Below are 24,771 nucleotides of genomic sequence, written 5' to 3' on the forward strand. Positions count from 1 at the left end.
ATAAATAATAATAATAATAATAATAATAATAATAATAATAATAAGAAGAAGAAGAAGAAGAAGAATCATTATTATTATTATTATTATTATTATTATTATTATTATTATTATTGTTATTATTATTATTATTACTTTTTTCCTCATTATAGGACAGCCTGATCATGCCGCCCCTTGGTGATCTACTCCACTGAAGTCACAAACGAAGGAATGACGTGTGGGTGAGTTCTCCTGATCAGGAATTTACTCCTTCGCACGAGCCACGTCTATCAACACTTCGGCGTCCCTTTGCCCTCGGTCGGCGATGGAACGTGCCCCTCCCCGAACACCAGTCGGTGGTTTGAAGCAAGGTTACACACACACACACACACACACACACACACACACACACACACACACACACACACACACACACAGGTTTTCTGGTAGAATGAGTTTTGTGCCGCAATACTGATATTGATATTTAGTGAAACTACGGAAAGACTTGTGATGATTCATGAAGGCTGAATATTTCGTTCGGAAAGCGAACATTTACAAATGTTACAGAATGATGGTCGCAGAATTCTTGGAAGGACAGAGTACTATATCCTTCATGATGCGTTAACCTCGTGGGCAGTGCACCTTCAACACCAAGAGGTTCCCGCCGTGGAGAGATAATAAAAGATAAAAAGATAACATTTCCAAAGTCATGAGTTATATTCTAATCTTCAGTCACTCTCTAATAGCTGAACTAAAAACACCTGTCTCCCGTACACTACACACACGGAAGAATTTTTTTTTTTACAGGTAAGAAGTGTTTTGTTGACAAATGCGAATGTAGATTCACAAAACAAGAAATCTATAGTGTTTTTATTTATTTTTTTATTCAGAAGATATAAGTTTCAGAGGGAGAAAGTAACAAGCATTTTGAGTGTCATCCTGCAGTCGTGACGGTGTCAGACTTAAAGGACAATGGGATACCTTTCTGATGAACACTTACCATTGTTTTTCAGTCATAAATTGTAAAATCACATCTCCAAGGATCATATTTACCCATTCAGTCACTGACACAACTCTTACAAATGGTATCAACAGCTCTCATGGATATTCCGTAAAACGCTAGACTGATAAGACTTAAGGATATATTTTATATCAATTAAATTAATATGAATTCCGTACTAGCTGTGAATGCAATACTTAACGATCATGAACACGTGTTACACGATCAGCTCTGAGTTGTGAAGACTACTGTAACTTGGCAGCGTAGCGCGACTATAATACTTGTGCTGTGCAGGGACAATATTCGCTGAACCGTGAGAACCTTGAGCCATTGTTTGTAAAGGTTCGGAGGGCAGCCATCCTTGACTTAATACAACAGTCGATGGTGATAACTGTGTTAGCTAAAACAGGAATTTTTGAATATGAAAACAAAGGATCGTAAGAACACATAATCTGTAAAGCCCAATAGGCCTGCAACAAAACCGTTCCTGCTGGTCTGGTATGATTTTTCATAATTGTCCACAAATTTACCAATTATTATTATTATTATTATTATTATTATTATTATTATTATTATTATTATTATTATTATTAACATCATCACCATCACCTCTATGATTCCACAGCAGGACAGGGGTTTCTCTTAATCTCAACTCATCTCTTACTGGTGTCCTGACGTTTCAGTGTCATTCCAACGAAACCTCTTATCTGATCTCTCCATCTAAGTCCTATGTTGCCCTTCACCATTCCTAGACTGCCATTTTACTACTCTAATTAATCTAGTTATTCGTTCAGCACACCACGTGTCTTGGCCGTTTCAACATTTCTTCGACTGGTGTATTACGTAATTCACGATGTTATCTTTTTATCTCCGTGTTGTGCCGAACGTTATTTTCTCCACTTCCATTTCGACACTAAATGATTCTTTCCAGGACTTTCTTATGACTCTTCCAGGTTTCCGTTCCATAAGATGGGATTGGTGAAATATATTTATTAAAAAACCTGTTTTACTAGTGATGGTAGAAAATTATTTCGTTTTTAAATAAGTTCTCTTAATTATTTTTAATCATCTGAACTTGCAAGGATTTCCATAGAAATGTTCCACTTCTTTATCGGTCTCCTTTTCTTGCACTCGTGTACTTACTTAGATTGATGTTTCTCAAACTGGGTAGCACACACACTGCTCACGGATGCCAAGAGATTATGAATTTTGTCTTGACTAGATGGTTTCAACGTAAAACAGGTCTACTTATAATTAACTATCATTATAAGAAGATACTTATTCTAATATTTTCGTCAGCTGATGTGTCGAATCTATTTTCAGTGTTGCCAATGTAATAGTTTTCTGCTAGATCTGCACTCATAACTCTTGAGTTTATCTACTGGCAATTAATTCTATTGATGAGGTTTATGTTTGTATATTTGGGTTGATTTTTGTTTAAATATAGACAATAATTTTAATTCACCAATTAAGATAATCTAAACAGGTACAATTATATGTAAAAACTGACTTGATGTGAGGTGGGATGGCACATAAAGTGTTGTATAAGTGAGGAGATGCCACAGAAAGTTGCGTAAGTGAGGGAATGCCACAGAAAGTTACGTAAATGAGGGCTGCCATCACTGAAAGAAATCTAAGAACCACTGACCTAAATACTCGGTTCGCTAAGCCATACTTTCCCATTACATGCCCCTGACTTGAATAATTTTCTTTCTTTCATTACTGTTGTCCTATTATATACGGGATGTCCGCGAGTTAAAGTACATACTTAGGAATTTGATAGTTCAAGTACTAATTCTATTTAAAAAATACTCTATACGCTGCTTTATTTTGCGAGAAATTATGGTTTAAGTCGTGCTGCGGGAGCCGCTCGTATGGGTGGGCATCCGCCTCCATCCTTCCCTCCTCAGCTTGCTACATAGTACTCGAGAGGCGCCTCGCGGCATTAAGTGATATTTTTTTTTTTTGTACAATCTATGCAATTAAAGCCTTACAGGAAACAGTTAGCAAATGACAGATAAATTTTTTGTAAGTGTCAGTGAAGAAAATGTACATGTAACAGCAATACAATCGTTAAGTGCTACTTTTTAAACATACATGGCAACTGCAACTGTCACCCCTTCAAGATCCATCAGTAGTTAGGGTGGGCCTGCATGCAGGAAAGCCCCGGCACACTCTGCGCATGTGCGAGCAGTCTCGCCATGTGATTGGCCACCACCTTCTCATCAGCTAACCTAACTAATCTAACATAACGTAGCTACCCTGTACCAAATTACAGGATATGGTCTCATATTTATTATAACACATTATATCAGTTAGGTTAGGTAAGATTAGGTTATAGTTAGCTTAGGTGAGGTTAGGTTAGTTAGGTTTGGTTACGTTAGATTAGCTGATGAGTAGGTGGCGGCGTGGCTTCTCGCACCAATTACGCGGCGAGACTGCTCGCTCATGCGCAAAGTATACGGGGACTTTCCTGCGTGCAGGCCCTGCCATCAGTCAGTTGACGTCTTGACATCTAAGGCCGCGTTCACACCAAGCGAGTCGCGTCGCGTCAAGTCAAGGCAAGTCATCATGCGTCATGAATCGCCACCCGAGTTTAACATTAATTTGTATGTATATTTGAAAAAACCGTTCACACCAAGCGAGTCGCGTCGCGTCAAGTCACGGCGCGTCGCGTCGCGTCGAGTCACAGATAGGGCTGGACCCATTTTCTACATAAGTCACAGCGAGTCCGTCGTTGCGGGAGCATGATGGAAGTGGAATTCCTGATAAATTTAGTTCGAGAACGCCCTCCCATATATGATCCTAGTGACCGCAACCACCGGGATCGGGATGTCATAGCTGCCCTGTGGAAGGAGGTTGCTGCTGCAATGAAGAGTACAGGTAAGACTACAGTTTTATTCACTATGAACTATACACTAGGCTATGAACTTTACATTACTAGATCATTCGGTGTTGCCACTCAAGAGCTCCAGCTGGGGAAACAAAGTATTCTTTCAAGGTATCACGAACTGCCATGGCTTCTCTTGTAGGCCTCGTGCTTGTTGCTGTCAGGTTTGAGTTTAGAAAGTTGTATTGTGTTGTATCACTAACATCATCACTTGGAGGAGAGTAGTTGAAATTGTTTTCATGTTGAATGAAATTATGAAGTACACAAATACTTTTCACCAGTGATTCAGATACTTCAACACTAGTCATCATCAATGTATGAAGTACACCAAATTTCTGAGCTAGCATTCCAAAGGCACACTCTACTGTTCTTCTAGCCCTACTGATCCGATAGTTATATACTCTTTTGGAGTAGTCCAAGTCCTTTCTAGGATATGGTCTCATCAGATTAGGCTTGAGAGGAAAAGCTGCATCTCCCACAAGAAAGAAAGAAAGTTCATGGATCCATATTCGTTGTTTCTTCTTACGTCTGCGACGACGAAGCCACAACAAAGCAGCTACTTCAGCCAGGGAACATGCATCCATTCTCCATGAAATTACCCAGGTCACTGAGTGCTGACTTGACGCGGGCTGACGCAGTCGGTGTGAACGGAGATGAGTCAAAATGAATCGCATCAAATGACGCTCTTGACTTGACGCGACGCGACTCGTTTGGTGTGAATGCGGCCTAAGTGATAGACCTGGTCAATCAGCCGAATGTCAGAGCGCATCTTTTTTACTACGGTGAAGATGCCTTTCACACTGATCAACATGGTGGACATTATATATTCATGTGATATTCATGACATGATGTTCATTCTGTGATGGGAATGTCGGGGCTGCAGCAGCAGGATAAAGACATTCAAACAGAAGACACCCTGATTGCAGAGTATTCTACGGAGTGTAGGGTGTATCAGCTTCTTGAAATGTTTCCCCGTTAATTCTGCAACATCTGAACGTACCGGAGCAGCTCAAGATGGTATCGTCCAGATGATAATACGAAGTAGTACCAGTACAAGAATATAAATACAAAAATACACAAAGGGGCAGCACAACACATCACACTGTTCAAACATGCGCGGGCCCTGAGTGCTGGATGGACCTCCAGTGAACGTACACGTGGCGGTTGTGAAAGTGGAGGCCAACCCAGCGAAGGCGAGCAGCTCTCGCAGCACATATCTTACACATTAATTTCTCGCAAAATAAAGCAAAATGCAGCATATGTGAATAAGGTATTTTCGATTTAGAATTACTTGAAATATCAAACCCCAAAGTAACTTTCCTTAACTCGTCCTGTATAATTCTCCGGTTCTTGTTCTTATTTTCTCTTGTCCGATTTTTATCTAATTTTGTTACTTCACACATTTATTTCTGCAACATCCATTTTATTTCCTTTCTTCATTAGCCAAATAATAACCACCAACTGTATTGCTGCTCTTAATCCTGTCTTGTACTCCTTGCCCTTTGATCATATAATATTCCTAACACCCCTTTCTAGTTCTTACTCTCTGTTACTTGACTTTTGTGTCCAACTTAGAGATGTATCGGATGTCCGCATCCACGAAGCATCCGCATTCGCATCTGTATTTATGATTAAATAAATATCCACATCCGCACCACATACATAGAGGATGTGGTGGATACATTTCATACATTACAGATTAGAGTAAAGAGCTGGCAAAGTAAAAAAAAAAAGGTCAAGTGATGTATGTTTACTTAATTATCTATTAAGGGGACTGTCCGCTTTTTTTTTTTTTCAAAAATCAAAAATAAAGAGGTACGTGGGTCATTTTTTTTTTTCACTTATAGATGACTATTACACGATGTTACTGTAGTAGTTACAAGCGAATCGAACCGTAAATAACTGCATGAAAAATAAAAAAAAATCAATTTTTTGAAAAGAATATTTTCCCTATAAACTTTGTCACCGGAGGGCAGATTTCAATTTTGCCGGTACATATATGAAATATGTGGTACAACAAAAGTTTCGACCTCATAGAATTTTGATTTTTTTTTATTTTGACGGCCATTATGATTTTTTTTTCGTTTTTTTTAATAAAATTACAGTGCGGCACGGAAAATAAATTTTTCCAAATTTTATGAGATGGAAATGTAGCAGCTTCATTGAGCTTCAAAATGATACCTAAAAATTGAAAATCCGCTGAGAAATGTGGGAGAAATTGCGATTTGAATGTTAAAAAAAGTGAAAACTGAGAAAAAGGCAAAAAACCCCAGAGGTGTTATTTTCGTCCTCTATGACCCTGTACATTTATTTGGGTTGGATATTTCGTGTTCATACACCACCATGTACATCATATATGTTTTTTAGACATGTTTAGAATATTCTGTAAGACTCTTTTATATAAAAAAATGTCCCCCCTACAATGACTGTAGGTATTACTCGCTCGAAGGCGAGGGTGTCGGAATGCGCCACATTCTTCATTGTCTTCATCTGGTAGACTTATATTAGATGTCACATAGTACTTGACTACTGCTGCATGTGCATGTTTGATGCTCTCCTTATATCTCTGATCGATGTTGTCGTAGATGAACTGACAGTAGCGTGCGTATTTCCCAGCAGTGATGTTAGGCAGGCCCATTAGTGCAGCTCTCTTTATAAGTCCTGCACGTCCCTCACCGGTGTCAAGGCTGTGTTTGACTTCTAGCACATGCGAGGTACGAGGCGGTGTCAGTGCAGATACGACAGGGAGTGTAGGTGGTGGTGGTGGTGGTGAGGTGGCGTGCGGTGAGAGTGATGGTGGTGGTGTGACGCTCACATCACCTCCGCTTCTGCTTCTTTTTCTGACTCTAACCTTCAATAAACTCTCTTGCCACAGCTTGTATAGTCTTCCTCTCTTCGGCATGTTGATGATGAAGCGTTGTCAGGCAAAAAAAAACAGGTAAAATAGACTTTATTGTGGCTTGCAAGAAACGACGGGCGAGATGCTATACATAACCTTTGGAGGAGGAGGCAGTAGACACCCGCCGAAACGATAATTACTCCCAGTGAGGTCTAAAGCACTGTTCAGGGGGTGCTGTGAACTTATCATTAAACCCAGCTGTGACTTCACTGAACGTTTCCCTTTGTGTCTCACAACACAAGGGGGCAGTCACAGCCTGCCCTCTAAAGACAACTCTCTTCCTCCACACAAAACTACAAGCACCTAATAACACACACCCTTCACTCAAAAATTTTAAAATCATCATGGCGACTCCTACACCAGCCTCGGAGTCCCCATCTGGGGAGGGGACCCCTCCATAAATGTCCCCAGGTCGGACTGCCTTTCTGTCGACGACCCTAAGAGTCTTGACACCCCCCTCAACTTTTTCTTCATTAACTTCTGCAACATTCGCGGTCTAAGATCTAATTTTCTCTCCTCTCCTCTCCTCTTCTAAATCTCATCTTCTTTTCCTCACTGAAAATCAGGTGTCTGAGGCAACTGACAGTAGCCCCTTTTCTGTTCCCTCCTACTTTCTCTATCCTCATTTTCGATCCAAAGCTGGATGCTGCGTTTATGTGCGCAATGACTTAACCTGCTGTCGTGCCCACGCTCTTGAATCTTCCGAGTTTTCCACCATCTGGCTACGACTACAGAGTCACTCTCATACTAAATTTATCTGTGCTGTATACCTCTCACCTAACTCCTCTGACTATAAGAAATTCTTTGACTACTTAACTTCCAAAGTGGAGCACATTCTGACACACTTCCCTTTTGCAGAGATCTCCATTCTTGGAGACTTCAATGTTCACCACCAGCCTTGGCTTTCCTCTACCTTCACTGACCATCCTGGTGAACTAGCCTACAACTTTGCTATCCTCCATGACCTAGAGCAATTGGTGCAACACCCTACTCGTATTCCTGACCGTCTTGGAGATACGCCCAACATTCTTGACCTTTTCCTGACCTCTAATCCTTCTGCTTATGCTGTCACCCTTTCTTCTCCGTTGGGCTCCTCTGATCACAATCTCATATCTTTATCTTGTCCTATCGCTCCAATCCCTCCTCAGGATCCCCCTAAGCGAAGGTGCCTCTGGCGTTTTGCCTCTGCTAGTTGGGGGAACCTGAGGAGGTATTTTGCTGATTTTCCTTGGAATGACTACTGCTTCCGTGTCAGAGACCCGTCTTTGTGTGCTGAGCACATAACAGAGGTGATAGTGTATGGCATGGAGGCGTACATTCCTCACTTTTTTTTCTCGTCCTAAACCTTCTAAACCTTGATTTAACACAGCTTGTTCTCGTGCTATACATGATAGAGAGGTGGCCCACAAAAGGTACTTAAGCCTTCCATCACCAGAATCTCATGCACTTTATATTTCTGCCCGGAACCATGCCAAGTCTGTTCTCCAACTAGCCAAAAACTCTTTCATTAACAGAAAATGTCAAAACCCTTCAAGATCTAACTCCCCTCGTGACTTCTGGCATCTAGCCAAAAATATCTCCAATAACTTTGCTTCTTCTTCTTTCCCTCCTCTATTTCAACCAGATGGCACCACTGCTATCACATCTATTTCTAAAGCTGAACTCTTCGCTCAAGCCTTTGCTAAAAACTCTACCTTGGACGATTCTGGGCTTGTTCCTCCCTCTCCTCCACCCTCTGACTACTTCATGCCACCTATTAAAATTCTTCGCAATGATGTTTTCCATGCCCTCGCTGGCCTAAACCTTCGGAAGGCTTATGGACCTGATGCGGTTCCTCCTATTGTTCTCCAAAACTGTGCTTCCGTGCTTGCACCTTGCCTAGTCAAACTCTTTCAGCTCTGTCTGTCAACATCTACCTTTCCTTCTTGCTGGAAGTTTGCCTACATTCAACCTGTTCCTAAAAAGGGTGACCGTTCTAATCCCTCAAACTACCGTCCTATTCCTTTAATTTCCTTCCTATCTAAAGTTTTTAAATCTACCCTTAACAGGAAGATTCTTAAACATCTATCACTTCACAACCTTCTATCTGATCGCCAGTATGTCTTCCGTCAAGGCCGCTCTACTGGTGATCTTCCGGCTTTCCTTACTGAGTATTGGTCATCCTCTTTTAGAGATATTGGTGAAATTTTTGCTGTTGGTTTGGACATATCAAAAGCTTTTGATAGAGTCTGGCACAAAGCTTAGATTTCCAAACTACCCTCCTACGGTTTCTATCCTTCTCTCTGTAATTTCATCTCAAGTTTCCTTTCTGACCGTTCTATTGCTGCTGTGGTAGACGGTCACTGTTCTTCTCCTAAATCTATTAACAGTGGTGTTCCTCAGGGTTCTGTCCTGTCACCCACTCTCTTCTTATTATTCATTAATGATCTTCTAAACCAAACTTCTTGTCCTATCCACTCCTACCCTGATGATACCACCCTGCACTTTTCCACGTCTTTTCATAGATGTGCAATCTTTCAGGAGATAAACATTTCACGCAGGGAAGCCACAGAACGCCTGACTTCTGATCTTTCTAAAATTTCTGATTGGGGCAGAGCAAACTTGGTATTGTTCGATGCCTCAAAAACTCAATTCCTCCATCTATCAACTCTACACAACCTTCCACACAACTATCCCCTTTTCTTCAATGACACTCAACTGTCCCCCTCTTCTACACTGAACATCCTCGGTCTGTCCTTTACTTATAATCTGAACTGGAAACTTCACATCTCATCTCTAGCTAAAACAGCTTCTATGAAGTTAGGAGTTTTGAGACGTCTCCGCCAGTTTTTCTCACCCCCCAGCTGCTAACTCTGTACAAAGGCCTTATCCGTCCATGTATGGAGTATGTATGCTTCACATGTCTGGGGGGGGGGTTCCACTCATACTGCTCTGCTCTTCTAGACAGGGTGGAATCAAAAGCTTTTCGTCTCATCAACTCCTCTCCTCTAACTGACTGTCTTCAGCCTCTCTCTCACCGCCGCAATGTTGCATATCTAGCTGTCTTCTACCGCTATTTTCATGCTAACTGCTCTTCTGATCTTGCTAACTGTATGCCTCCCCTCCTCCAGTGGCCTCGCTGCACAAGACTTTCTTCTTTCTCTCACCCATATTCTGTCCACCTCTCTAACGCAAGAGTTAACCCGTATTCTCAATCATTTATCCCTTTCTCAGGTAAACTCTGGAACTCCCTGCCTGCTTCTGTATTTCTACCTTCCTATGACTTGAATTCCTTCAAAAGGGAGGTTTCAAGACACTTATTCATCAATTTTTGACCACCGCTTTGACCTTTTTATGGAACTGGCATTTCAGTGGGCATATTTTTTTATTGGATTTTTGTTGCCCTTGGCCAGTGTCCTTCCTACATAAGAAAAAATAAAGTCGCAGTCACACGTACATTAAGAATCCCAGAGAGGGCAGGGGTGTGTTGCTGTGTACGCCATAGTACTGAGTTGCCAGCGCCCACCTTTCCTTACCAAAGAAACCACTTTTCATGGCTTTTTCCGGGCTTATTATCATCATTTATGGTACAGTGAGAGCGCGGGGGAAGCCCCGGGCTGCGGTGGGCGTGGCAGGGGCCCTTTAAAGTTTAAATACCAAGCGTATTTTAGCGTATTTCCCAAAAATATTCCACCACTATGTTGCCATATGTTCGGGGATGGTATGGTGGTGTTTTGGTGATTTTCGATATTTTTCAGATTTTTCGGCACCATGGCCGGCGGACGGTCCCCTTAAAATTATACCTTTACTTAATTTCCCTTAAGATTTACACGATGTAATGTGTCAGAGTTTTGCCGAAGGGCAAAAGGAGGGAGAGAATTTTACATAGTGACTATGTATCTATCATGTAAATATGTAAAAATATGTATGCATGTAATGTGTAATAGTACTGCGTATATGTACTATATATAATATTGCATAAGTAATTAAGTATGAAGGGAAACAGCCAAGCTAGCAAGAAGAGAGAGAGAGAGAGAGAGAGAGAGAGAGAGAGAGAGAGAGAGAGAGAGAGAGAGAGAGAGAGAGAGAGAGAGAGAGAGAGAGAGAGAGAGAGAGAGAGAGAGAGAACATAAGAATATAAGAAATAAGGGAAGCTGCAAGAAGCGACCATGCTTACTCGTGGCAGTCCCTGTATGAAATATACCCACCTATTTCCACCTATCATTCCCATCCATAAACCTGTCTAATCTTCTCTTAAAGCTCTCTAATGTCCTAGCACTAACAACATGATTACTGAGTCCGTTCCACTCATCTACCACTCTATTTGAGAACCAATTTCTTGCTATCTCCTTCCTAAACCTAAATTTTTCAAGCTTAAACCCGTTATTTCTTGTTCTACCCTGGTTGCTGATCCTAAGAATTTTGCCTACATCCCCCTTGTTATAACCCTTATACCACTTAAAGACTTTTATCAGGTCCCCTCTTAACCTACGTCTCTCTAAAGAATGTAAATTTAACAGCTTCAATCTCGCCTCGTAAGGAATATTCCTCATCCCCTGTATCCTTTTAGTCATTCTCCTCTGTACTGATTTTAATAGACCTATATCTTTCCTGTAATGTGGGGACCAGAACTGCACAGCGTAGTCTAGATGAGGTCTGACCAGCGCCAAGTATAGCTTTAATATTACTTCCGGCCTTCTACTTTTAACACTCCTAAAAATTAATCCTAGTACCTTATTTACCCTGTTTCTGGCCTCTATGCATCGTTTTCCTAGACGGAGTTCAGAGCTAACTATAACTCCTAAATCTTTCTCGTACCCTGTACCTACCATAGTTTCGTTGTTTAATGTGTACCTACTGTGTGGGTTTCCTACAAGAGAGATTGTGTTGGTCTGTGTAAACAATATATACAGAGATTATGCATGGCTCTGTACGTAGACCCTGCTCCTTCTTAAAGTTCTCAAGATTTCAGTGCTTCGTCATTAACTTATATCGGGTGATAATATTATAAAAAATAATATTAAAAATATGAACTGGCAGCACTGATCACTTATCGAAGCGGCCACCTGGCAATAATTGGTGCTGAATAGTGATTTTATATCAAAATTTCGAACACATCCGCATCCACATTCGTGAGGATATTATAATCTGATATCCGCATCTGCATCCGCATTCACTATTTGGTATGAACTGATATCTACATCCGCATTCGCATCCGCAAAATATGTACATATGACATCCGGTACATCTCTTGTGCTAGCTTTCCATCTGCTACCGTATAGATCACGAGTATTCGAACTTTCCAGTCTCTTCAGTTTATCCCTTTTGGAGGTATTAGACCTCCATGATCGGTGCTTGCTCTATGAGACTTGAATATTTTGTTTCCTTCCAATTTAAGTTAACTTTATGGTTAGAGGGTCTGTAGGTTTTTGATAACTCAGCTTTTTGTGGATCATAATGACTGTAGCGTTTTTCACCTTCTGTTTTGATACAAAGCAAGCACAAACGTTATGCAACAACTTCCGTAAGCCTGGACAGTACAAAATTTCCTGCATCTCTTCTTAGCTCACCGGCTAAACTATCTTTACCTCTTGTTCCTCCTTTATTTATTCACTTCGGTGGTTTCTTTATCTTTAACTTGTGTTCACGCAGCATGCTTCAACATCCACTGCTTCCACGATAAGCTCACTTATCACATCGTCACATTATTCGTGATTTCACCTTTTCCATCTATTGAAAGAATATAACTTCTTGCTTTTTTTTTTTTTTTTACCTATGCTAAATGTGTCCTTTGTTATCTTCATCCACATGACCAAGGGATGATAAAACTATTATGAGCGTGTAATGTAATCAATGCCATGATTCAGTCTTATCCCTTGATATCACTATCTCCGCCCTCCCACGTGTGTGACCGTGCCGCATCTGAGGATACACTTACCTTGATATGAAAGCGAGTTTTATTGTGTGTGAACAATGCGCCTCTAGTTCTACTATCAAGTGACCATTAGAAAAATGGTACTTTCAGTAAAAGTTCAATTAAGTAATATTAATTTCAAATTGAAGAAATATACTGTTAATTGTTTTATGTGTGACGAAATGCCAAAAGCATGAAAACGCCTCTCAACTACTATCTCTAATAAAATACGAAAGGAAAGATAAAAAAATAAAGAACAGGTTAATTTAGTTCCGGAAGTGTTTTGATACTCCTTGCAATAGTTCAAATGGTATAAAGAGTAAAAACAGAAACAGCAGAGGGTTCGAGATTATCAATGAAGGGATGAGTAACTGATGAATCTGGTTAAATAATTATATTAAGTTACGGTTATATTAGTCAATGGTAATATATATATATATATATATATATATATATATATATATATATATATATATATATATATATATATATATATATATATATATATATATATAATTTATTTATTTATTAACTAGAACGCACAGACGTGTGCGTGTCATTTAACAGGCACAGTCCTCATTCAGTGATGGCTATGTGCTTCATTAAGGACCCGGTAGTTGCCTCGTCTAATGACACTTTTTGTCATTAGTAACGATAGCATCAATTATACATTAATAACAACCTAGGAATCACGAAAAATATCACGTAAAATATTTCTTTATAAAATGTCATGTTATTGACCGAGTTTACACTGAAAAGGGAACACGTTTTCTGAGTTTCCCCCATGTTCCGTTTTCCTCCTGTGCATATCTTCATTCTTAGTTATAAGTTAGTGTAGGGGTTATTTACTCATTTTATATCATGTAGTATTATTCTCTTCATAATTTTACTTCTTTATATGTATGTATATGTAAGGAAAGAGGTATATTTCGGGTGAGATGCGTGGAAGCGAGTGGCGATACATGTCAGCGTTTCGTATCTGAGTCACCACGGAAGGGTGGCGTTCCCACGGGATAAATTTGGGTGGTGGTGTGTTGATTGAGTGGGTGTGTGGAGGTATCAGAGATGTGGTGGTATAACCCTAATATCCAGGATCAGGTTGTTGAGTCCTTTGTGGTACCAAGAGCTCTTGTCCGCTGAAATTCGGTTGGTGAATGGTGTCGGTGATATAACGCTGAGGGGTAGGTCGGGGCTGAGAAGCAGCCATTTTATGGTTTGGGTTGTGGCGGTGTTGTGGCGCCATTGGTGTTTTTGGGGATGGTATTATGGTGCTATAGGTGAACCATGGTGATGGTGGTGATCTCTTGTGAGGTTTGAGGAGGTAAAATTTGGTGACGCGGTGATGGCGTCTGGGGAAATTCCTGCAACTGGGGAAAATATTCCAGCGGTCTGTGAAGAAGTAAAAGAGTTTTAGTGCTTTGTGAAGTGACGGGAATGTCATATATTGGTGTGTATAACCTTTAAGCAACAAGGGAGGCGATATAAGAGCCTGAGTAAAAAGGGAAACATATGATGATTGAGTGTGGGAATTATCCTGCGTTGCTCTAGGGTAGAAAAATTGTTCCCTAATTTCCTTTAATGTGTACAACCTCAAGTTGTTTGTAAGTTAACATTATTATTAATATATTCTATTATTATATAGAATAACTGTGTTTTCTGCTTTAACACTGATCTGGTATTGAGGTTATTCCTGGCGTGCTGTGCCAAGGTAAGGGTTTTGTGAGAGGGTTTAATAGCTGGCGATTTCGGATAGATCGGATAGGTATTCGAGACCTTTAAAAATCCAGACCTTTAAAACTTTCTGGGATCAGTGTAACGTCCACTTTCTTGGAAAGATAACCGGGATCGTGACAAAAATAAAAAAAATGGAAATGTCCAGCAACTATAAACTTAAACAATATTTTATATGAAATAGCTTTCCAAAAAAGATTCACTAAATGGCAGTAATATAGAGATAAGCCTATACTTGTTTTCTCTCTCGAAACATACTCATGGAGACTATTTTACCTATTTTATTTACAGAAGAAATCACAGCAACGAAATGACAGATTGATTATATGTACTACAAAAGGGCGTGATATATTATTAGAATGTTGTTTTAATAAAACCATAACAAGGCAACATTGCATTTCAAAGAATCTATGCATGATTTAAATTGAGGCTGGTTGCAAGGTGAGAGATACATTGTGTAACTAAGAACGCCGAATTTGACTTTCACTTGATTGTAATTTGGCTTTCATTTTACTTACATTTGACGTATATTTGCCTTTGATTTTTTCTTTCATTACACTTCCGTTTGACTTTGACAGAACTTTAGGACAATCAAGTGAAAGACTCGTGTGTTAATTATTTCAGCCAATTTCGTCATTCTAACAATCTATGCCGTCACCTTATAATAAATTGCACATTTCTACACATTTTCAATACCTTTGGAATAAAGATGAAAAAAAAAAAAAAAAAATTGGGCGGGGGAGAGGTTCAGTTCAAAGCGCTCAAAGTGCAGAAGTGGTCTACTACTGCAGCGAATAGTAAGGTGGGAATAAGGCTGTGATGTGCAGGAAGTGAGGATATTACTTCATCCTGCCTACGGTTATGAGTGCACTCAAGTGACACGTTGGCAGCATCGCCACTGACCTTGCCCACTGATGAAAGTGATTTATGATTTCCTGTTACGTAGTCATTCACGAGAGAGAGAGAGAGAGAGAGAGAGAGAGAGAGAGAGAGAGAGAGAGAGAGAGAGAGAGAGAGAGAGAGAGAGAGAGAGAGAGAGAGAGAGAGAGAGAGAGAGAGAGAAACAATAAATGTGACTCAAGCAAGGTGTCACATGAACCATTAGCAATAGAATCAAACTCAATCGTCACACTCCAGACATATTGTCAAGATCACGATCCCGGTTATCTTTCCAAGAAAGTGGACGTTACACTGATCCCGGAAAGTTTTAAAGGTCTGGTTAAAGGCTTCGAATGCCTACCCGACCTACCCGAAATCACCAGAATTACACCCTCTCACTGCACCCTTAACTCGACACAGCACATCAGGAATCGCCTCAAATACCAGATCAATGTTGGGGAGTAAAAAATTTGACTTTTCATTCCGTATCATAAACAGATATATTACCACTAATGGTAACTCACAAACAAACTGAGGTAGTACACGTTAATATACGACGTTTCCGTTACTTCACACAGCACCAGAACCCGTTTACACCTCCACAGGCCACTAAAATATTTTCCCAAGCCGCAGGAATTTACCCAGGCGCCGTCATCGCGTCCCCAAACAATAATTCCCGTATTTCACCTCCTCAAACCTCACAAGACATCACCATCATCACCAAAGATCACCTATAACACCATAACACCATGCCTAAAATTACCAATACACTACAACATCGGTTCCAAGGTTGCAACCGCAGTCTCCCGGGACATCACCATAATTCCTCTCACAAACTGGCGGCCTCTCTGCCCCATACACTCCCCTCAAACCAGCGTCACCGGCACAATTCTTCAGTGGACAAGAGCTCTTGGTACCACAAAAGACTCACCAACCTGATCCTGGATATCAAGGTTATACCGCCATATCACTAATACTTCCACACACTCACTTCATCACCATTCCATCCCAAAATTCCTCCCTTCCGTTCTATCTCAAGGCCTATGGCGCTCTGCTTTCCCCTCTCTGGAATGCGGTGTTGCCCACTCAAGCTCCCCTCATTTCAACATATTTCCACCTCAAATACACTTCTTCCCATACACATACATACATATATAGAACTTAGATTATGAAGGGTATAATACTACATGATATAAAATGAGTAAATAAGCCTTATACTAACTCATAACTAAGAATAAGGATAAGGGGGGCATTAAGAAAACGGGTTTCTTTCAAGGTAAATTCGGCCAATAATATGACAATATACATTCATGTCAGTATGTATGTCCAACTCCTGATGGTATGTTTATTTATTTATTTATTTTTTCTTCTTGTTAAGCACCGCGGTGCTTAATAAGAAGGGTACAGTGAGAGGGTGTAATTCTGGCGATTTTGGGTAGGTCGGGTAGGCATTCGAAGCCTTTAAAAATCCAGACCTTTAAAACTTTCCGGGATCTTATCTACTGAGCACATCCGTGTTTGGATATGAACCCATTATCAACCCTTTATCACAAACCTGCATTATATTCACTTTAGGATAGTTTTGAGCGCATTAACTAGGTTGCATCACAGGTGACCTACAATGTTGCTCGATACTTACGTTTACTTGACTTACACGTCACTAAGGAAGTAGTAATGGATACGTATGTGTATGTTGTGTATATTTCCTTATTGCTGCGTATATTGGCGGTTAATGATTAGCTATCTACTATATTATCTTGCTTTTCTCTGTTTTACTCATTATCTGCTGTATCAATTCCGGAGATCTAAACGACTGCCCTCCTGACAAAAAAAAAAAAAAAAAAATTACTAATGCAGTATTGCAGTGCAGTAGTAGTAGTAGTAGTAGTAGTAGTAGTAGTAGTAGTAGTAGTAGTAGTAGTAGTAGTAGTAGTAGCAGCAGCAGCAACAGACATTCAGAGTCGGAAATATTCTATGGTCTAATGCTTTTAACGCCATGGTTTAGAAGTTACATTACAATTGAATATGAACGTGCTAAAAACTGACGAGGTGGAGAGGGGAAAGGGCAGCAATGGTGGGTGTTGGTATCATGAAGATGTAATATGATTACACATCGAGGTTTTCATAAATAAATATAATTGAATTCAAGAATGCAGTATATCACTGTAACAAATAATAGCTAAAACAACGAAACCCATATGGCAACAGCGATAAGCTCGACACGCCCCCTACGTAGTCACTTGCCAGTGAAGAGCGTTCTTTTTTTTATGTCAAGGACAGATCGCTAATCTTTACACGGTCATCCGTGTTCGATGTAACAGTTTAGCGCAGGCTTTGAATTGGACTAAAGAATCTTTGCATTCTCTACACTATGATGATGTTTAATCACATTACATCTAATGCATCAATGCAAGTCATGCGGATATGACCCAATTAGCGTCCCAGTGGTGACCACAGTGACCCAGACCCAGACCAAGCACAGCTCGGTGACCTTTTTCTCTATCCTTACGATTCACCTATTTCTCCTGTTGTGTATTTTACTAATTACTATTGCCTGCTGCTTAAGGAGATTGTAAAGAGGAAGGGTAATGCCAGTAAATACTGATAATGTTGATGATGCATGTGTACCTTTCTCCCTGCCAAACATAAACAATACACATTAACCCAAGCTTGTTTAAACCTAACTACCACCACCTTCACGTTATTTACACAAGTACAAGGCATTAAACAGATTAATTACATAACACTCCCCTTTGATCCTAAAGATCACAATATTGAAAACGTTGCACAGGACGGCGCTCTCTTGAACTACGTCGCAGGAGTGGTCTTCCTGGGCTTTCGTTTCCCTCCTCCTCTTCTTCTTCTTCTTCTTCTTTTTCTTCTTCTTCTTCTATTTCTTCTTCGTCTTTTTCTTCCTCCTCCTCCTCTTCTTCTTCTTCTTCCTCTTCTCCCACAATCGCCGTAGAGTTATCCATCGGAACTCTCACACCGATGAGATCTTCTTGACTTTCCACATCCGTTGTTTCTTCTACTGAGGGATGGTGATCGGTGCGCGACAGTGACGTAGCCAATCTCAGATCTCGCACATGTCGAGACACACCGTCCACTTACACATTCTGGGCCGACACAATCCGGGTCACCATACCCTTCAAGCTTCGAGAGTTGCATCGCCTACTTGGGTGACGAATCCACACACGGTCACCTACGCGGAAACGATGGTGTTCATCAGACATTTGATCATGCTGGACGACTCCATTAATGCCAAGCAGCCGAAACTCGTAACGGAATAGTTGAATGGCAGGTGCAGATACGGCGTCGTTCCCCCGTGGCAGCGTGTTGTACCTTTATATCACTTCCGCCACAGAACAGTTTTTTTTCGTGCCAGTACGGTTTTGACTATTCTGTGATTCCTCTCAGATACTCCATTACCCGATGGAACGTTGGTGCACCGGTACCTGACGGCCATGCCCCAGCGACTTGCAAAATCGTGGAACACTGAGATACGGAAGCTGGCAGCGTTGTTGGTCAGCAACTCTTGGAGTGCTCCACGCTCATAAAACACCGATTCCAGATGCTCGATGACACAAATCGCGTCCTGACGTCTGAGTCTTCTCCAGATGGCGTAACACCTTGGTTCGCAGCCGATTAGTGTCTGGTAGTGTTGGTTGCGAGCGTGGCAAATGTCCATGCTGACTCTGTTCCAGATATTGGTGATCCCTAACTCCCCTTTCCGCCACTTCGTTGGCGCAGGATCGATTGATTGGCATTCCCGACAATGCTGAACAACATTGCGCACTTGCTCACGCTGAACATCAGGGTGGAGTCTCCTGCAGAAGAACAGTGTGCGCCTGATTCTTGGATGTCCACTAGTTTCATGGATGGTAGCGATGTCCTGGTCAGACACAGCGGCGACAGCTGTGCACAATACGTAGTCATTTGCCAAAGACATCCACTTCTTTGGCACTAGTGTCAACTCATCTGCTCTATTCTTGATTGAAGACACAAACTTGACTTCATGGCGCAGGTTGAACTCTTCGGTGACTGCTTTGAATGCTATGAAAGTTTCCAATCAACGCCGAATCATCATCTCACTACAGGCTTTGGTCTTCAAACGTGCCTTTCCTGACAAAGTGTCTTGAAGCCAATGGAACACTGTTCGGGAATCTGTCATGAGAGCCAGTTTTTTCATGTTCCAGGAAACGGCGAGATTTAGGCCTCTGATAGCAACATCCAGCTCCGCAAGGTTTATGTGCGAGCACTCGTTGCAGCGTAGCCAACACGCATCTTCAATCACTTCGCCATTCACTTCTAACACTGCTCCCAGTGCAAGAGCGCTCGCGTCCGCCCACAAGGTTGCTTCATCTCCTATCACGTCCCATCGTCCTCGGGCCGGGTCAGACTTCTTTACATGTCCAAGGATCTCTGTGAGCATCGCAAGCAAGCCGGGGTCAGTGATCTCGTCGTCTAAGGAAGCGGAGGCTGCATTAGCACGTCTTTTGATGTACGACGCCGCCACGCGCAGCCAGCTACAGACAGGAAAATGACTCGTTAACTGCCCACTGACGGAAAACACATGTCGCCTTGTTAACTTCCCCGGTAGTTCACCAATTTCACTGTCACGCCTCCAAACGAGACCGCGACGCTCTCCCCAAGACTCTGATACCCAGCACTCGAGTTCCATCATGCACATGCTCAGGTGGTTTGCACACCAGGCCGTGGCGCCTCAGGTGACTCCACAGCCGCTGCAGTCGCGATGCTTTCATCCACAAGGATGTCATGCAGGTAAGGAGAAGTGGTGCTGTTAATCTTTTCGTCCCAACTCAGCACGCGACCCAGAACCTTCTTTAGGACGAGAGGCGCGGTGTTTAAGCCAAAGCCTAACCTTGTTAAGCAGTACCTCCTTCCACAGAACATAACAACTCTGACAGGCATCAAACGAACCCGAACAGAAGCTCGGTTCGAATTCACATTAACCCAAGCTTGTTTAAACTAACTACCACCACCACCACGCTATTTATACAAGTACAAGGAATTAAACAGATTAATTACATTACAAAAATATAGTCATGAAATATACCACATAAAGTGTTCACAGCAGTCCAACTTTTTTGGTAAACAAAGAGAAAACAGCTACTTACACAGATAGACAGATTAACTGACCACAAAAATGCAGTCTAATACAATATAGTACATATAGGTAAATTAGGTTAGGGTCTATATTATTCCAAGAGGTTAAGAAATACATAAATGATTACCTTAATAAAACGTAAACATATATGGTAAAACACCTAAAAAATGGAATGAAAAGGAATGATCACAATGAATACTCTGTAAGTGTTAAAACTAAGGAATCTACATAACACTAAGACTCACTAAAACCGAACACTTATAACAAAAGCATACCAAGAACTGTGATATGATTACATAAAATACTCTAAAAGAGTTAAGAGTATTACGTAAAATAAAGCACAACTATCAAATAAAGTTGAAAATGGAAGACTATACTGATAATTCCTCATTCATAAAAGGGGAAACTAAGAAGCTAAAATGAAATAAGAATTGATTAAAATCAATCTGGTTTAAGATCTCCTCTCAGAGCAAGCGATTAAATGTTATAATTATTTTATCAATATGGAATCCTACAATGCATCGTACCGCACAGAAAAAGCAATAAAGATGATTTCCTTCCTCCCCTCAAAAAATTTTGTCATACAATTCTAAAATTCTATGTACAGACTATATCATAATCAGATCTATTTCCCACGAGATCTACAAGTGTTGTGACATGGTATTGTTGGCGCTGCAGCAAAGATCTGGGGTAGTGCTCGAACATGTGTTCTTCGGTCTCATTCCGTAGCAAAAGATTAAAGTGTGTAGTTGTGAACAGCAACACGTACTACGTCTTTGTCTCTGTGAAAACGAAAAAAAATTTTTTTGATAAATTTTGACGTGTTTTGTATTAATATGTTACTCGTTTGTATCGCAAATCAGTTTCCGAAGGAATGGGAAAAGGGGGAGGGATAAAAAAAAAATTATTTGCGGTGGAAACTGATAGCAGATTCATTTGAAACAGAAAATTACCAGAAAAAAAAACAAAATCATCCGCCATTATGAGATGGGTTATTTTCTTGATATTTACCAGTTTTGGGTACAGATGATTTTATCTGAATCATATTGTGATAAAAATATCTTCATTATGCTAAAGTATAAATTTTGTTATTAAGAACTTTCCTTTAATATTTTTAACAATTTTGTTGCAATAAATAGCATTGTATTTTTACAAGTTGGTTTTGAAGATAGCTAAGTTACCCTTCTGTCCTGTGGAATAAGAAAAAAATAAAAAAAAAAATAAAAAAAAAAAATAAATAAATAAATAAAATTATAGCGATGATAAATATTTACAATCCCATTGACCTCTTTATTATACCTTCCACTAACTTTCTTCCTAATAACGGAGTACTTTCCAGACTTAAGTGTTATTCATACTATAAACCTCGTGTGCTTTCAGAATTCCCTTAGAACCTCAGGATGGGAGGGACTTTCGGCAAGAGCGGGTCTTGGGTGGTGGACCACACGATGGATGACATCCAGCTCACGCCCTTTGGGAGGGACAAAATGGCCCATGGTTCCGTCATCACCGGATTCGAGTAAGATCAATGTGTTAGTTAGGGGAGAGATTAGATCCGGAAATTAGCTATAGCACTGAATTCTCTGAACCCCCTTCTCTCTCTCTCTCTCTCTCTCTCTCTCTCTCTCTCTCTCTCTCTCTCTCTCTCTCTCTCTCTCTCTCTCTCTCTCACGCACACACGCACAACTGCCTTCCTTCATTCTAATATTCCCTTTCTCACCCTGAAATTGGCCTCCTTCTTTGCAACGTACTTTTATCTAACACCTACAACATCCACTTTACTTTAGTATGTCCTCACTGTCACTGATACGAATATGACTGTGTTGTATTTGTTCTTCAGGGACACAGAGTCGCCAACATACGAGGACGGGAAGGAATTGACTGAAACCCCGCTGGAGAAGAGAGGCAGGAAACGTTCACACTGGATAGCATATACAACGGTGTTTATCATGTCCATAGGCTTTTCTATAGTGTTGACCAGCGTGTGGCCTTATTTGAAAACGGTAAGACACTTGCAAAGATCTCTCTCTCTCTCTCTCTCTCTCTCTCTCTCTCTCTCTCTCTCTCTCAAGCATCTTTTATTTGTATCTCTCCGTGTTTCGTCTCGTCCTTGTCCTCGTCGTCGTCCTCCTCCTCCTTATCCTTTCCCTCCTCTTCCCCTTTCTTCTTTTCCTCCTCCTCCTCCGCTTTCTTTCCTTCCTCCTCCTTCTTTTCCTCCTCCTCTCCTCCTCCTCCTCCTCCTCCTCCTCCTTCCACCTCCTTCACCTCTTCTCTTCTTTTCATTCTGTTCCGCCATGTAATCACTTCTGTTGTTCTCTTGACCACAGCTGAACGAGAATCTCGAGAAGAATGCTTTAGGCTTTGTGGTGGCGGCTAATCCCTTGGGACAGATGTTGGCTTCACCTCTTCTCGGACTGTGGGGTAATAAAGCCGGCAAAATCAGGTACAGTATATGCCACACAGCTTATGTACGGTACTTCATTAATAACTATTTTCTGATATGGTACCTCCAAACCCCTTTACCTATAAGATCATGCCTTACTGATGCTCGCAAGTTTTTTTTTTTTTTTTTTTTTTTTCGTAATTAGCATATAGGAAAATTAGGCAGATGATAGTACATACATTCGAGAACCAGTCATGTAGTCGTTGTGCACCGCGTGAAAAGAGTTGGTTTGGCAAGCGACGTGGTGCATTTGAAATTATAAGTCCATTCAAAAGCTAAATATTCGTGGAGATTTAACTCTCTCTCTCTCTCTCTCTCTCTCTCTCTCTCTCTCTCTCTCTCTCTCTCTCTCTCTCTCTCTCTCTCTGACCGGTCGTTGGCGCTGAATGGTGGCGTGGTGGGATTAGAGGAGCATGTCTCGTTACTGTGGCTTTCTTCATTCTGGGCAACGTGATGTACTCACTGCTGGCCTTGTTCGAGGGCTTGGGAGAAATGGCTACCTACGACGCCATGATTGTTGCTCGCTTCATCGTCGGAATGAGTTCAGGTGGTGTCAAATCAGAGCTTATGTTCCGTTTAAGGTTTCGGAAAGATTAAGTGCTTTCTGTTAAGTCAGTCAAGCTAGTACCGAATATAACTGGCTGAAATAACTCATATCAATATTGCTATAACTTGATATGTTCAGTGTTCAAGTATTCGTTATAGCACATTTATCTTCTTATTCGTTATTACTTGACTATCTATTTTGTTATATTTAGATATAAGTTTCGTTTTGCGTGACATTGTTTCTGCAATAACATGGTACTATCGCAACTTCTAAAGTTGATAACACTTCACAGCCTCCTGAACTCTCTATCAACTGGACTAATTCCATTCCACAGCAAACATAACGCTCTGCAGATCCTACCTTGCCCAGTCCACTACAATACAAGAGCGAACCTCCAGCATTGCTATTTTAGCCGGCGCCCAGGCTCTTGGATTCGTCATTGGTCCAGGTAAGTTGACGTGCATGCACGGCAGTAACAGTGGAATAATACTTTTAGTACGTGACATTTCCCCAAGGTATTCAGCCATAATGTTAATGCAAAGTAGTGATTACACAGGCTTTGCGACACTGCGAACCCATCGTGCTTGCTTCCGTTTACTATCTATTTTACGATAAAAAAAAAAAAATCGAACAGAGCAAAAAAGTTGTTATTGATGAGTTGCTCCGAAAACTCTGGCACGTCGCTCATTCATGATCTCTGATCTGACCTAGAATGTCAATGATCTACACCACTGACCGCTTATTTGCGAATCCCATGACGAAGGAATACCCATGCAACCCCCCTCCCCCCCCCTCTCTCTCTCTCTCTCTCTCTCTCTCTCTCTCTCTCTTTCCATTTCTCACATTCTGTCTTTGCACTATACGGATTTCCAAATTCACTAAATTTAAGATATTGACATGGTGGTCGCACGCTCCGGACTTTTCTTTATGATTTGTCTTACTACTTTGATTATTCTTCCTTGTCTTCTTTCGTTGGCTAAATAAAAATTAAGGATTTAAGCGCTTTGTTGTTCAAGAAGATGTTTAATTGTTTATATTATACGTGTGTGTGTGTTTGTGTGTGTGTGTGGCATAAGATGTTAAATAACTGACGTGTCGTTTCGCTACAGCCATTCAAACGCTCCTCATCATTATTATACCGGTGGAGGTGGACACTGGCATCTGGTGGTTGAAATGGAACGAATACTCAGCAGCTGGTTGGGTGGCAGCTATTCTTGGCCTTATCAATCTAGTCTTGCTCATGCCATATATCTTTAAGGTAGGAACCCAACGTATTATCTCTCTCTCTCTCTCTCTCTCTCTCTCTCTCTCTCTCTCTCTCTCTATATATATATATATATATATATAAATAATATTGTTGACCATCTTGGAGATACACCCACCAT

At 40.9% G+C, this 24,771-nt stretch overlaps 2 protein-coding genes across 2 annotated transcripts in view; one reads left to right on the top strand and one right to left on the bottom strand.

Moving 5' to 3' along the window:
- The first annotated feature begins 690 nt into the window (after window positions 1-690).
- LOC135100787 (major facilitator superfamily domain-containing protein 8-like) overlaps window positions 691-24,771 on the top strand; it is a 26,097-nt gene continuing 2,016 nt past the window's right edge. Inside the window, exons 1-7 of the mRNA XM_064004105.1 lie at window positions 691-783; window positions 21,777-21,915; window positions 22,237-22,399; window positions 22,724-22,839; window positions 23,247-23,386; window positions 23,721-23,834; window positions 24,496-24,644. Of these exons, the coding sequence (XP_063860175.1) occupies window positions 21,797-21,915; window positions 22,237-22,399; window positions 22,724-22,839; window positions 23,247-23,386; window positions 23,721-23,834; window positions 24,496-24,644 (801 nt within the window). The 5' untranslated portion in view covers window positions 691-783; window positions 21,777-21,796. The remainder of the gene's footprint in view (window positions 784-21,776; window positions 21,916-22,236; window positions 22,400-22,723; window positions 22,840-23,246; window positions 23,387-23,720; window positions 23,835-24,495; window positions 24,645-24,771) is intronic.
- LOC135100976 (uncharacterized) lies at window positions 13,740-20,046 on the bottom strand. The gene is made up of 5 exons (XM_064004593.1): window positions 19,932-20,046; window positions 19,364-19,732; window positions 18,698-19,321; window positions 18,380-18,470; window positions 13,740-13,929 (listed from the first exon to the last, which is right to left on the bottom strand). The coding sequence occupies exons 1-5, from the start codon at window positions 20,044-20,046 to the stop codon at window positions 13,740-13,742; spliced, it is 1,389 nt and encodes a 462-aa protein (XP_063860663.1).

The sequence above is a fragment of the Scylla paramamosain genome, chromosome 5, assembly GCF_035594125.1.
Source record: "Scylla paramamosain isolate STU-SP2022 chromosome 5, ASM3559412v1, whole genome shotgun sequence".
Classification (NCBI taxonomy): Eukaryota; Metazoa; Arthropoda; class Malacostraca; order Decapoda; family Portunidae; genus Scylla; species Scylla paramamosain.